The sequence below is a fragment of the Terrapene carolina genome, unplaced genomic scaffold (genome assembly GCF_002925995.2).
Source record: "Terrapene carolina triunguis isolate 2854851 unplaced genomic scaffold, T_m_triunguis-2.0 Scaffold238, whole genome shotgun sequence".
Classification (NCBI taxonomy): Eukaryota; Metazoa; Chordata; order Testudines; family Emydidae; genus Terrapene; species Terrapene triunguis.
In genome coordinates this window covers 1,250,024-1,264,242 of record NW_020664589.1, presented here as the reverse complement: position 1 = coordinate 1,264,242, position 14,219 = coordinate 1,250,024, and the positions used below count along the sequence as shown (strand labels likewise).

Below are 14,219 nucleotides of genomic sequence, written 5' to 3'. Positions count from 1 at the left end.
AAGTATTTTTTCACACAACGCAGTCAGTCAGTCTGTGGAACTCCTTGCCAGAGGATGTTGTGAAGGCCAAGACTATAACAGGGTTCAAAAAAGAACTAGATAAGTTCATGGAGGATAGGTCCATCAATGGCTATTAGCCAGGATGGGCAGGGATGGTGTCCCTAGCCTCTGTTTGGCAGAAGCTGAGAATGAGCGACAGAGGATGGATCACTTGATGATTACCTGTTCTGTTCATTCCCTCTGGGGCACCTGGCATTGGCCACTGTCGGAAGACAGGATACTGAGCTAGATGGACTTTGGTCTGACCCAGTGTGGCCGTTCTTATGTTCTTAGTATTCTCTGTTTGATCTGTATGAGTGCTATTCTGGGGCACTGGAACAATTTGAATAGTGGGGTGCTGAGAGCCATTGAACCAAACTGTAAACCCTCTATATAATGGAAACCACTTCAATCCAGGGGGTGCACCAGCACCCCTAGTTCCAGCACCTTTGCTCTGGGGTGCAGTGCTCCAGGTTCCCCAGTTAGCTCTCTTTCAGGATAGACCCCACAGAATCGCATGAAACCTGCTCTCTACATACAGGACACTAGAGCCAATACATAGGCCATTGCTTTTACAGCAAGGCCTCTGCTTTGAAGGCAAAGCATCAAACATGAAATTAGGAGTGGGGGAATCCTCTGTTTTCAAGGGCCTAAGGGAGAATATACCAGGCCCCAGATATCTGAGTGACCGCTCCCCACCTCTGTCCTGCCAAGCCAGCTGAGGTCAGCCAGGTGATCCATTCCTTCCCGCCAACAGCCCCATCTGAATGGGGTCCAGGGCAGGACATTTTCAGGTCACAGATCCATTCTGGGGCAGGAAGGGCCTTCTAATGGATACGGTGCTGGACTGGGATTCAAGGGACCTGGCTTCAAATCCCAGCTCAGCCACCGAGTTTCCTGTGTGACCATGGGCAAGTCAGTTGACCCTGTGCCTCAGTTCCCCACCTGTACAACGGGGATGAGGCTGCCAGATCCCACAAGAAGTAAACCCCCTTCCATTAGTGACTGTGAGCGGTTGACACTGTGGTGATGGGCCCATGTAAATACCTACATAGATGGATCTGTGGAATTCCCCTGCCTGTGCTCTGCCAGAGCCCCTCTCAGCCTGGTCTTCCAGGCTCACTCAGGGCAGAATCTTTTCTATTTGAGTCAGGTTCATCTTTGGCCATTTGGGCAATTTCCCCCTCGTCTTGTCCTCTGTGTGTTTGGCCTCTTGTTTGAGGGAGCGACTGGTTCTCTCTGGGCCCAGCTCAGGGGCGGTTTTTGCCATTGGTACTTTAGCTTCCATAATCTTTATTCTGACACGTGATGTGTTTCCATGTCACTAAATGCAAATCGCTTCATGCTAACAGGAGATGTACAAAGGGCTGGAGAACCCTGTGCCTGTTCTGCATCCAGCTGGGAGCAAGAGCCCCTCCTCGCTGCAGCAAGGAGCTCAGGAGACAGTGACCAGGGAGATCCAATTCCACTGGCAGAACAAGAGGCACTATTAATGGTTCTCTCATGACACTCAGCTCAGAGCTTGCCTTTCCCTGCAGCCACGTCTTTGCCAGGGAAACTTCACCTGCTATCAAGCCTCTTATGAAACACGGCATCGCCGATGAGAACTGAATCCAGTACCAGAGGGGACTAGCTAGGCCGGGCAGAGGCACTGGAGAGCCATGGTGGGAGAAATCCTCCCAGACCCAAGCTGCAGTGCTGAGGACACTATGTGTTGGAGGGGGATGAAGGACAGGAGTATCTGGGCAACGGCAGATATTCTGGCCCCTCTCTGTCCTTCTTATGCCCCACCCACTCCATTGTAGGGGACTCCTAGAAAAGCTTAGCTCTGTACTGGGGCGTACATCCTGTGTGGCCCTCCCACATCTGGCCCACCCTCTATTGCAAAGGGAACCACACTAACCCCATTGCTGTGGGCCTGGGCTCCCAGATGGGGATATGGCTAACTTAGCTCTCTATGCAGCGTTGCCAACGCTCATGATTTTATAATAAGCCTCACAATATTGGGGCTTAAATCCCCAGCTTCTGGAGTCATGTGATTACATGAGAATCACAGCTTCCATTTAATAAGAAAACCGGGGGGGGAGGGGGGCGGGAAGTAAGCATCTAGCACTCATACCCATGGAGAAAGCTTAAAACACTGATTCCTAAAGGCTCATGAACCAGAAGTCAAATAAAAAGAACCCAACTTTAAACAAACAAACAAAAAATCAAGATTTTTAGCTGATCATGATTTTGGGGGGCCTGACTCATGAGTTTCGATCACTTGGCATTGGCAATGCTACCTATACGAATGTTAAGAAAAGGGGTCCAGAATTTTGGCAGGTGACTGCTAGAGTAACTTTCCTGGCATAGAATCATAGGGTTGGAAGGGACCTCAGGAAGTCATCTAGTCCAACCCCCTGCTTAAAGCAGGACCAATCCCCAGACAGATTTTTACCCCAGTTTCCTAAATGGCCCCCTCAAGGATTGAACTCACAACCCTGGGTTTAGCAAGCCAATGCTCAAACCACTGAAGCTATCCCTCCCCCCCATATGGTAGGATCTTCTTTATACAAACCTCTCCCTAGTGAGGCTGCTGTGTACAAGGAGCAGAGACCCGCCCTATCGAGAAGGGTGCTAGAATAAAGGTGCCTAGTGATTCTAATTGTTTATTCTTCAAGTGCCAGCAGAGAACTCAATCTAATTACACCTCTACCCCAATATAACGCTGTCCTCGAGAGCCAAAATATCTTATCGCGTTATAGTTGAAACCGCGTTATATAACTTGCTTTGATCCGCCAGAGCACGCAGCCCCGCCCCCCCCGGAGCGCTGCTTTACCACGTTATATCCGAATTCGTGTTATATCAGGTCACGTTATATCGGGGTAGAGGTGTATTAGTACAATACAACCAGCTCAAACATGCTCTGAGACGACACGACCACATTTAAGCAGCAGGGAGGAATGGGGAAGCTATAGAAATTACCCTCTGAATGCCAGCCACTGGGTCTACTGTACCTTGTCTCCTTTGGTTCCCATGTCCCCTTTCACTCCATCTGTGCCTTCACCACCCTGTAATAACAGCACACGTTAAGAGTGCAGCTTCTCAGGAGACCGAACTGTGATGCTCCCATGGCTGAGGAGCACAGCGATCTGCTTTCAGCATCGGAGAGGAAGCTTTCACTGGTTTTGATCAAAAGTTCATTCTTGATGGATCTTTCCACAGGTAGAAAGGGAAGTCTCCTTTCTACCCAGATCAGAAAGCTGCAATGTGACCCTACGTGCCAGATACTCCGGTAGCTTTAGACCCCTGCAGGTAGCTTTAGCACCCCTGTAAAATGGTGGAGGAGGAGTGTATGGCAAGGAGGTCAACAGTAGACCTCCTGTAGTTTGGAGTTGATGCAAGTATTAGTTGCGTGGGACAGAAGGAAGGACCACCTGCATTGCTATTAACAAATAAAGTAACTTCCCTTCTGCTTTATATTGGGATTCCTGCCCTTACCCCCCAACTCAAACACACACTTCTTAATTTGGAATTTGGGTGCTTATGAAACATGACAGCCCATTATCTCTGGCTTGGGAGAGGCATGACATGGGCAGATAGTCGGAAACCTTCCACACACAAAGCTCAACGCTGACGCGCAGCAAGTCCTGCTACTGTTGTTTCAAGCAGTGTGTGCCAGCTACCTTGATTGCTGCCAGACCTTTTGTGATGTACTGCAGGAGCTAGGAGGAGGCCACTCAATCTGTTTTGAGCTGTGACCTTCTGTAGGGAAGGACCAGAAATCAGAACTCCAAAAGGTAACAGGTCAGTGCATTGACCTTCAGTGCTGTACAGCCTACCCGATTGGTGTATGCCGAAAGATCCCAAGGCCACGTCCAAGCAGGGCCGGCGCAACTCATTAGGCAACCTAAGCAGTCGCCTAGGGCGCTAACATTTTGGGGGCGGCGACTGCAGCGGCCGGATCTTCGGCCGCCCCGGTCGTCAGCGGTATTTCGGGGGCAGGACCTTCCGCTGCCTCTGTTGGGGGCGGCATTTCGGGGGTGGGACCTTCCGCCGTCTAGGGCGGCAAAAAAAGCTGGCGGTGCTCCTGCGTCCAAGAGTAGCAAACATGCTGTCTTGCACCCTGGTGACTCATGTCCTGGTTAAACTCTATCCAGAGACTCACTTGCTCCAACCTCCAACACCCTTCCTAACTAAGCACAAGGCCATCTGTCCACATAGCATTAAGTGCAGGAAGAGGAAGCAGGAGAGCTGGATTTTACTCCCAGCTCTGTTACAGTTTCACTGCGTGTGACCTGAGCTGAACTGTACCGAAGTTTCCCCATCTGTAAAATGGGGGTGATATCTTAAATGGGGGAGGAGGAGCGTGGGGAAGGGAGGCCAAATGTCTGAACATTTATGGAGAGTTCGGAGACGTTCAGATTCAAGGGGAATAAAAAGTATCACTGTTCTTCCTGATAGGGGATAACGTTTCAGGGATCTTTAACAATCCAACTCCCCCGATAATTGGGATGTGTCTACACAAGGAAAAAAGGTGCGTTCTTACCACAGGTTAACGATCTTGTGTGACCATTATAAATGCTTTGTGTCTGGATGGTTTAGACACAACAAATTCTGCATTTCAGCAGGGGGCTAGAGGATATGACCCCTGCGGTCCCTTGTAATCCTATGGTTCTATGATTCACTAGGATTTTACCTCATGTTAGTTACCATGTGGTAAGAACACACCTTTTTTTTCTAGTGAAGACAAGGTCTTAGAAAGCACAGGCCCTTCTGTCCCTTCAGAAAGCTCCCCGAACTCAGAGCATTTCAAGGGAGTACAAAAGTGGCCTCCTATTTTTCTTCCCAAATGATCACCTGTAGCTTTCAGTATGAACTCTGATGCTGGGGATCAAGCTTTCCGCAAGTCCACAGTATATCAAACCCCCATAGTAACGTAGGGAAGCCATATCGGGACCAGAGCCACTGAGGCGAATTGCATTATGCAGGCCAAGTAAGGCGACCAGATGTCCCAATTTTATAGGGACAGTCCTGATATACAGGGCTTTTTCTTATATAGGCGCCTATTACCCCTCGCCCCTCCCATTCCGACTTTTCACACTTGCTATCTGGTTACCCTAAGGCCAAGTGACTTGCCTGGTCTCCTGGAAGTCCTTTTGAACCTGGCATTCCAATCAACCCCTGAAAAAGAAAGAAAGAGACATTCAATGCAACGTTTAAAAAGGACACAAAAATCCACACAGGCCTTCAAAACCCCCCTGGGTGAAAGGTATGTGCCAGAAAATGAAGTATCTGAACTTCATGACCAATGGGAAACACCAGCCTCATTTGCAGAAAGTCATTGCTGATGATCCCATGGCAAGGTGGAAGGGAGAGGCACCTCATGGCTCAGGACAGCCCTGCAAGTGACCCTTCACCTCAGTTTCCCTTTTGAGTCCCCAGTAACTCCATGGAAGATTATCTTCTAGGCCATCATAGTTTATTAATAAAACTTGGTGCAAATGTCCATAACCAAAAGTCCCAAGCCACAGTTCATATCACCCCTCCCCCGCACAGTGCATACAGTCTTTAAAACCCAGCATTGTTCTCACCGTACCCTGATACCAGACACTTTGTCAGTCCTCTGTCCCTCTGCCAGGACAGGCAGCCCAGCCCTTCCTCCCGCTCATCCCAGCAGGAACGCCCACAGCCTCTCTGCTGGAAGTATCCCTCGCTCCCGGTGGTGCTCTCATAGTTCCTCTGGGTCCAACTCACCAGCAAGGAGACACCAGCAGGTAAACCCTTCCAGAGCACCCCTTCCTTCCACCCTCTCCAGCCCTTGGCTCTGGCTCTCACGCACAGAGCCAGCAGGCGTCTCCCTCTGCTGCTGCTGCTCCTCCTGCATTCAGCCCTGGCTCAGGGACACCAGCAGCAAACTCCTCTTGCTGCTCCCCTGCCTCCAACCTTCTCCCGGGAACCACCTTCTCTCTCTGCCAGCTCCCATCTCCTGCCCTACCTGACTGAACCAGTCTGCTCAGATTGGGTCTCTGTCACAAGCCCTCTTACAGCCTCTCCCCCAAACAGGGAGCACCTGGACTGGACCAGGAGAGTTGAGTTAAGCCCAGTTTCATTTAACAGGTGAGCTACACTGTTACTCCCCAGGAAGGAGAGCGAGCGAGCTAGAAACATGGGGAAACTACTGTTAGTACAGGCAGCCATCCTTTTACCTGGGCTAAGCATTTGCATTGTTCTTCGGTGCAGATGCCTGTCAAGTGCAAGCTTTGATCCAGTGAGAACAGAGAGGAGAAACAGGAGGGAAATGGCTCTCTAAACACCACCTCACTGTTCTCTCTGGCTAAGGGAAATTATCAGCAACCCTAAAGAGGGTTTAAAAAAAATAAAATAAAATCAGTGTTAAACACCCATGTAAGCTGGTTCCAGGTACATGTGCTCTGCTGAGCTTGCTCCCTGGAGATGCTATGGTCTGGGCTGGGCATATCTGTTTAGGTAACTGGCCATTTGGGGTGGCTTCTGGACACCCCAGCCACACCAAAAGGGCATACTAATGCCTTCTCTCTAGGTACTTATACGGCCACTTACTACCATCACCAGAGCTTCACCCTCATTCATGGATTTGAGCCTCACCATGCCCTGAAGGGAAGCATTATTCCCATATGACAGATAGGGAACTGAGACACAGGGTATATTAGTGACTCACCCATGGGAGTCTGTGGAGGAGCTGGGAATTGAACCCAGAGTCTCCTGAGTTCCACTCCAGCACCCAATCCACTAGACCATCTTTCTAATCTGGTTCCTGCCAGAACTACCTCTCTGCTGCCCAGATTTTCTGCAGCCACTGAGCCACAGCTTAGAAGAAGCCTGTTCCTTGCTTATTACCCTTCCAGGTTTTACATGCCTCCATGAGGAAAAATTACAATCCAATTGGCTCTTTAGGATGTCAATATCAGAAGCAAAAGCCTTATGGGAACCCCCCACATTGAGACACAGCCCCAGTATGGTCCACGATTGCACCCCAACCGTACTACTACTAAGCGGGGAGCATAAAGCGCTCTGGCTGTGTGAATTGGTGAAAGACTATAAGTGTGTTGGGGGCTGCAAGCAAGTCAGCAGCAAGAGCTATTCTGGCAGATGGGTGGTGTGCAGGAAAGCCATGGAGAGCTACTTTTAAGACTACATCAGTGTAGGGAAGGCATTGACAATGACCAGTCCTTAGTCTTTCCTGCTGAAAAGAGACCATGAGGAGTTAAAGCCCCTCCCAGTCAGGGTGGACTGCCCCAGGGCTCAGACTCCGGGTTCCCCCAGAAATCTCCCTAGGTCACATGGGCTTAGTTTTGGCAACAGTGTTACTCTAGTAGGCGGGAGCTTCCCCAGTGCTCGCACAGGCATTCTCAATACGTCCAGCATGGGGACTATGATGTTGCAGCAGTATCATGTGGGGGCTGCCAAGTGCAGAGCCCTCACTCTCCAATCTTATATCTGGCCCATTTCCTAACAGGGCAGAGGCCCAGCCACACGTGCAGATAAATGCATACGATTCTACAACGTACCAACGCACAGGGGCAAAGAAAGATAGCTTGGCTTTGTCTCATTTGTGCAGTGGGCGGGATCTCAAACGGTCTATGGTGTCCTACCATTGGTAGCAGCAGGGCTCCAGAAAGAAAGATGGAGCTAAGGGAAAGACCCAGTGGATTTCCCTTATTATTCACTCTAATGCAATGTACCAGTTCAGGTTACGAATTGGAGCAATATGGCATAAAGAATTCACCATGCCCAAAGCCTCTCCACTCCCACCCTCACCCATAATGAGCTGGGGCATGGAAAGATACATCCACGCAGACTTACCATGGGGCCTTCTTGACCACGCTCTCCTCTTAGTCCAGCAGGACCGACTGCTCCCTGCAATCAGAAATAACCCTATAAAAACGGCTTCATGAAAAGGCTGCCATGTTTTAATTAACTCATCAAGGCTGACTTATTAAAAGGCAACAGATAAACCAGAGAAATCCAAACTGAGCGACAGCACGAGGGGAAAACAGTGGAGGGTGGGTAAAAAAAAAAAATCAAATCCCATTTCCAAGGAAGAAGGAATGGGGGAGTGGGGATCGTGAGTCTCCCAAAAGGGAGATTTCTTCATTTGATATCAAAAGTTTAATGAATTCTGTACACATCCCACTCCATAGGCAAGACTCCCAGGTGCCAGACTCTTCACTCGGCATGTACAGGGCACTTGGCCACAGCAGCTATGGGAAAGGAGGTGCCAAGGACCCGTTTTGGCCATGAATGGGCTATCAACGTTATACACACTGTTTTTCTGAATGACTATTGGGGACATTCATTCCAATGGGAGCGAAGGGAGACTACTCTACTCTTCATAAGGCAGCCTCTTCTAACTGATCAGAGGATCACCCAAGACCTGCATTTAATCACGCAACTCTGCATTTACCAATTGCCACCAATGTCTCTGCTTATCCATCAGACTCCATCCTTTTCTACACCTGTAGTCATGCTCTAACCTTTATGGCAGTTAATGGCCAGTGACCAAGTCAACAATAAATGTGGGAAGAGAAAAACAACAGAACCCTCTCCCGCCCCTCCCCAAGGTTTCAGGATTGTGCCAGATCTAAGTGTGAAAAGGACCAAAATCAAGCTCTAAGGGTCTCTCTCTCTCTCTTTTGACTGTGAGTTGGAGCCTGTAGCTCAGACAAATGGAGTGGAAATAGCTAAAAATGGAATCACTCCATAGGATATATGCCTGTGCTGCCTACCTCGGAGTTTTATATGTCTGCCCATCACCGTAGGAACGGAATACTTTCCACTTAGAATCAATAGCAACAGCAAAATTCCTAGCGGACTTGATGGGGTTTCTGGCCCTTCTTCCTTTTTTGGGGGTAGAGTATTTGGGTTTTTTTGCCCTTCCTTCTTTTTTCCCTAAGATTTTACAATTTCCTCTTTCCCCCCCTTTTGACTAGTGGGAGTTTAGGGGTCAGAGAGCAGCATTGTGAGTATCATTCTTATGGTAGAAAGGCATTTTCCACATGCTGGAGCTTTTCTTCTTTCACTTGGACAGGAAAAGAGGATGGGTTTCAGAGTAGCAGCCGTGTTAGTCTGTATCCGCAAAAAGAACAGGAGTACTTGTGGCACCTTAGAGACTAACACATTTATTTGAGCACAAGCTTTCATGGGCTACAGCCGGTTCTGCAGAGGTGCTTCTGCTAGCCAGTCAACACAGCAAAGGCCCAGAGAAAGCCACCTACCTCTTCTCTTTAAGTGGGGCAGTATGGAAGCATTTCACATCAACGTCCCACTCTCTGCACTCGCTACCAACCCCAGGCGAGGCCCAGTCAAGGTTACAGTGTTTAGCTTCAAAAACCTAAAGCAACTGGGGTTTGCTTACCTCAGTCTGCTGCAACCTGGCATGGTTTCTGCCATCAGCAGAAACACTTCAGCCATATGCCCCCAGGTACAAAGGCTAAGGGCAAGGTCCTCTCAGAGTATACCTGTCACAACCATGGCTTGGGTGGTCAGACCTAGTGGTTGGGGCAGGAGGAGACGTTGAGCCAATGGTCAGAAACCAGGGGCAGGGATCAGGAATAGGGCAGGAAAGTAGGAACAAGGGACAAGGTAGGTAAGCAGGACTCAGGAATCAGGCAAGAAGGCAGGGTCTGATGTAGCCACCAGCCAGGAATTCGCCCCCTTGCACAGATTACTTCCCATGCCTCCTTCTGGCTTAAATAGCATAGCTGGACCAACCAGTGGGGCCAGGCACTCGTCCAATCAGGACTCCCACGGACTGTGCCTCTGGTGGGGCTAGGGTTCCTTTAGCCACGCAGCCCCTCAGTTACCAGCAGGCCATCGGATACTGCTGGTATGCAAAGGTTGCCTGGGGACCCACAGACCCAGGTTCAAGACCCATGGATCCTCACAATCTCCCTACTGCAATCAGAGGGTAGACACACCTGAGTTGGCGTTAGTCTGGCCAGCTCAGGTCCCAGAGGTGTGAAACACCAGCAGGACATGAGAGCCCTGGAAGTCGTTACCCAAGGTTCCAGGCAGGCTTGTACAGCCCATGTTGCTGCAGCTTCACTGCTCCAGGCCCTGAGTTACTGGAGCTAGGTTTAATTTAGCTATGTCTACACAAGCTTCTATCACACCCTGTGAGTACAGCACAGACGTACCAGCAACAGAAATCCCTGGGCTTTGGAATTCATTCCCACCAGAGATCAAGCTGAGCTCACAGGCGGACTCTACTGTCTGTGCAGGCCTCTACCTATGTCCTGGTGCCAAACGGGCACCGCTTGGAGCTCGTTCAATTCAGGCAAGTAGCTCAGGGGAGGGCAAGAGCATTTTGCTCCCTTCAGGGCTATAGGTACCAGATACTACAGTGATGGGCTCATTACAACTGGCAACCTCAGTAACAATGAGACATTATTGCATTGGCAGCAAGATGGGGAAGAATGTATTTAACTCTATATATGGGGGAAAACAGACTCTTACAGGGTCTCCTTTAGGCCCAGAGGATCCTTCTATCCCAAGTGGACCCTAGAGAGAAAGAGAAAGAAAATAAGCTGTAAATATAGGCAAGAATAGAGACCCCATTCTTTACAGTTTAAATGAAGTCAAAGCCAAAGAAAATCAGTTTCAGCCTCCTTCAAATCAGGGTGGGAGAAGATGTCACTACAGCTCAAGGGCAGCATTTGCTCATTCGCATTGTGCTATTTCTTTCACTCCACAGTCTGTTCAAATGCCATGTACCCTCAAGCCCTGCACTCAGTGGTTTATGCCCATTGGTGATGCAGGATCTCTGGTGATTTCATCTCACGAGCCCTGGCTCCTCCTACACTCCCAGTCTTACACAGTTTCCACTTAGATTTCCTGCAAGTGAAACTCTCCCAAGCAACGGACAGTCTCTGCGACAGATGGGTGAGGAGGGGTCAGAACTAGAAAACAATCCTTGTGAATTGTCCATGGGGATGGAGAAGCTTTCCTACAGCCCATTACGGAAACAGGATGGATCTGGATGCATATTTTCATACCAACGACAATGTTTTTCCATATGTACTACTCCACCTGGGATACGGCTTGCTTACATTCGTCTTTTCCTGTATCTTCATCTCTCTTTTCTCCTTCCACTAACTCCTCTGGGCTGGCCTACCAATACCTGTAGGTGTCCCTGCCAGGGCTATGCTAAATGAGGAAAACAGCCTCTTCTAAAAACCGCTGCTCTTCCTGCAGCGTAACCTCCCTTCCGGTCTTTGATCTCACCTGCAGCACAGAGAATCAGGCTCTAGTCCTCAGCAGGAGGGGAGGAAAAGATTTAGGATCTCGCAGCATAACTTACTAGAGGGTTGTATACTAAGATGCGCCCCCAGACATGCCCTTGCCCCCACTCTGGCCCCACCTGGCTGGTGGTGGGGCTGGAGCTGGTTGGAATGGGGGCTCTGGCTCCAGCTGTGGGGGCAAGGGAGGGTTGACCAGAGTCAAGTGAAGGGCCCACTAATCCTCACCTAGCCCTCACCCTGGGATCACTTCCTCACCCCTGTATCCATAGTAACTCTGCTTCCCGGTCACAGGCCTCTGTGAGGTCACTGCCTCACCCTGTACCCCGAGTGACCAAATGGCAGTTTTACCGGATATCAGGCTTTCCAATTTTCACCAAAATCAACAGGGTTTTGCCCACGGATCCTTAGAACAGTCCTCAAAACGTTGGACTGGATCGACTGTGGTGTTCAAATGTTATCGCCTGACAGACACAGGCCAGCGAGATTGTGTCGGGCCTAGCTTGGCTCGGCCAATACTACGAGACACAAGCCCCATTCTTAGGAGAACAATGCTCACTTGGTCGGCAGCACAGTGTGCTGCTTAGAGGAAAGGAGTCAGGAGACCTGGATTCTCATCCCAGCTCCATTGTTGGTTCATTGTGTGACCTAGGTCAAGTCCCTTCACCTCTCAGTGCCTCAGTTTCCCCATCTGTAAAGCAGGGATAATATGGATTATCCACCTCTAAAATACTTTAAGATCCTCAGACAAAAAGAGATATATAAGCACAAGTATTACGAGTGATACTTAACGGAAGGTGACCAGTTTTCGACTGTTAGCCAGTTGTAGCCTGTTGCTGATGCTGGCTGAGCAAAGCTAGGCCCTACACAATCTCGCTGGCATGTGTCTGTCAGGCGATAACATTTTAACACCACATTCGATCCATTCCAACATTTTGAGGACTGTTCTAGGCATCTGTGGGCAGAACCCTGTGGAGTCAGGGGGGGAGGGATAGCTCAGTGGTTTGAGCATTGGCCTGTTAAACCCAGGGTTGTGAGTTCAATCGTTGACGGGGCCATTTAGGGATCTGGGGCAAAAATCTGTCTGGGGATTGGTCCTGCTTTGAGCAGGGGGTTGGACTAGATGACCTCCTGAGGTCCCTTCCAACCCTGATAGTCTATGATTCTATGAAAACTGAAGAACCAGGAAAGCCTGATTTCCCGGTAAAACCACCGTTTGGCCACTCAGGGTACAGGGGTAAGGCAGTGACCTCACAGAGGCCTGTGACGGCAAGCAGAGTAACTTGATACAGGGTAAGGCAATGAGGGGTTTAGTGTGTGGTTTAGTGGGCCCCCCAATGCACTTTGGCCAGCTCCACCCCAGCTGGTCCCTTGCCCTCGCACACACACCTCAGCCAACCCCCATTTCCCCCTCCGTCAGGCCTTCCCAGCCAGACGTGGCCACAGTGGGGCCGAGTGCATGGTTGGGTGGGGGGAACTGGCCAGAGCTGGGGTGAGGGGCCTGGCAGGGTATACAGCTGCCTTACGTAAGCAATGAAGTGTACAACCCTCTCGGTTATATGATTGCAGAACCCAGAGACTCTATCCAACAAGACTGGGATCCCGTTGTGCTAGCCCAGTTCCAACACACAGCGAGAGATAGCCCCTGCCCCGAACAGCTTACAGTGTAAGCAGACAAAAGGTGGAAGGGAACGCAGAGGCAGAGAGCGGGGGAATGGTTTGCCCAGGTCCAACAGTAGGTAAACGGCAGTGCTGGAAACAGAACATGAGTCTCCTGGCTCCCAGTTAAGTGCCCTACCAATAGAGAACGCAGCTTCCCACCGCTGGGCACCCTGTGCATTCCCTCAGGCAGTGGTAAACATGGCCTGGATGAGTGAAGCCTTTCAGTTCGTTTGCGAGATGCAATGGATAATTCCAGTAGCCCATTTGCTTAGCAAGGACTCAGACACGGCTGGCTTTAGGACCTGCGGGGCCCGATTCGAATACCTGGTGGTGGTCTGGGTCTGCGGCGGCGGGGGGTCCGCTCCGTGTCTTCCGCGTCACTGAAGGACCCCCCGACGCCAAAATGCCGCCGAAGACCCCGGAGCGGACCCCACCCCCCCACCGTCGAAATGCCGCCAGAGCAGACCGCCGCCGGGTGAGCCTAAGGCACGGGGCCCTCTTAGCCGTGGGACCCGATTCCGGGGAATCGGGGGAATCAGCCTAAAGCCGGCCCTGGACTCAGACAAGGCCCCACTTCTCCTGGGTGCTGCATGGGACACCTGTGGCCTTGGAAATGTCATGTGTTCTGTACTGAGAAGATGATTACGCATCCAGGAGCAATTTACCTGTGATCCTCTAGGCCCTGGAGGTCCACGTCTCCCTTGCAAGCCTTGTGGTCCCTACAGAAAACAGGGTGGGGAGAAAGCACCCTACAGTTAGGTTTGAATTAACTTGAGTGTAAGTGCCACCTTGCAATACACTTCATCAGATGCGCTGCATTCCTTGTTCACCTCTTTCAAGAAATGAGCGGGAGTGTCTGCCGCATGGGCTGGAGGTGCAAAGATGGAGAAGGGTTCTTTAGCCTCCAGGCCAATTAAACCTCCCTCCACCCAGGCCTTGGTTGCCAATTAGTGCCTGCTGAGCTATCTGGTGCCAGGCAGAGACAGCCCCTGGGAGCTGGGCTCCACCCTTGAACTCATTTCACAAAGGTCCCCGTAGCAACTGCTGTCATCACAAGGCTAGTGTTGAGACATACCTTCGGGCCCCGTGGGCCTGGCAAGCCGGAAGGGCCCATTTCTCCCTACGAACAAAGCAAACGTAGGCACGCTCACTAAAGTGGCACAGTAGGCAAGGAAAGAGAGGTACACAACGGCAAGTATATGCCACCTTTCCCCACGCTGCCCCATAGGCAGGGCCGGCTCCAGGGTTTTGGCCGCC

The 14,219-nt window shown here is 50.6% G+C and overlaps 1 protein-coding gene across 1 annotated transcript in view; it reads right to left on the bottom strand.

The window, feature by feature from the left end:
• Positions 1 to 14,219, bottom strand: part of COL27A1 (collagen type XXVII alpha 1 chain) — a 185,879-nt gene that overhangs the window by 61,923 nt on the left and 109,737 nt on the right. Inside the window, exons 18-23 of the mRNA XM_029912756.1 lie at positions 14,038 to 14,082; positions 13,628 to 13,681; positions 10,519 to 10,563; positions 7,867 to 7,920; positions 5,161 to 5,205; positions 3,039 to 3,092 (exon numbers count right to left, since the gene is read on the bottom strand). Of these exons, the coding sequence (XP_029768616.1) occupies positions 3,039 to 3,092; positions 5,161 to 5,205; positions 7,867 to 7,920; positions 10,519 to 10,563; positions 13,628 to 13,681; positions 14,038 to 14,082 (297 nt within the window). The remainder of the gene's footprint in view (positions 1 to 3,038; positions 3,093 to 5,160; positions 5,206 to 7,866; positions 7,921 to 10,518; positions 10,564 to 13,627; positions 13,682 to 14,037; positions 14,083 to 14,219) is intronic.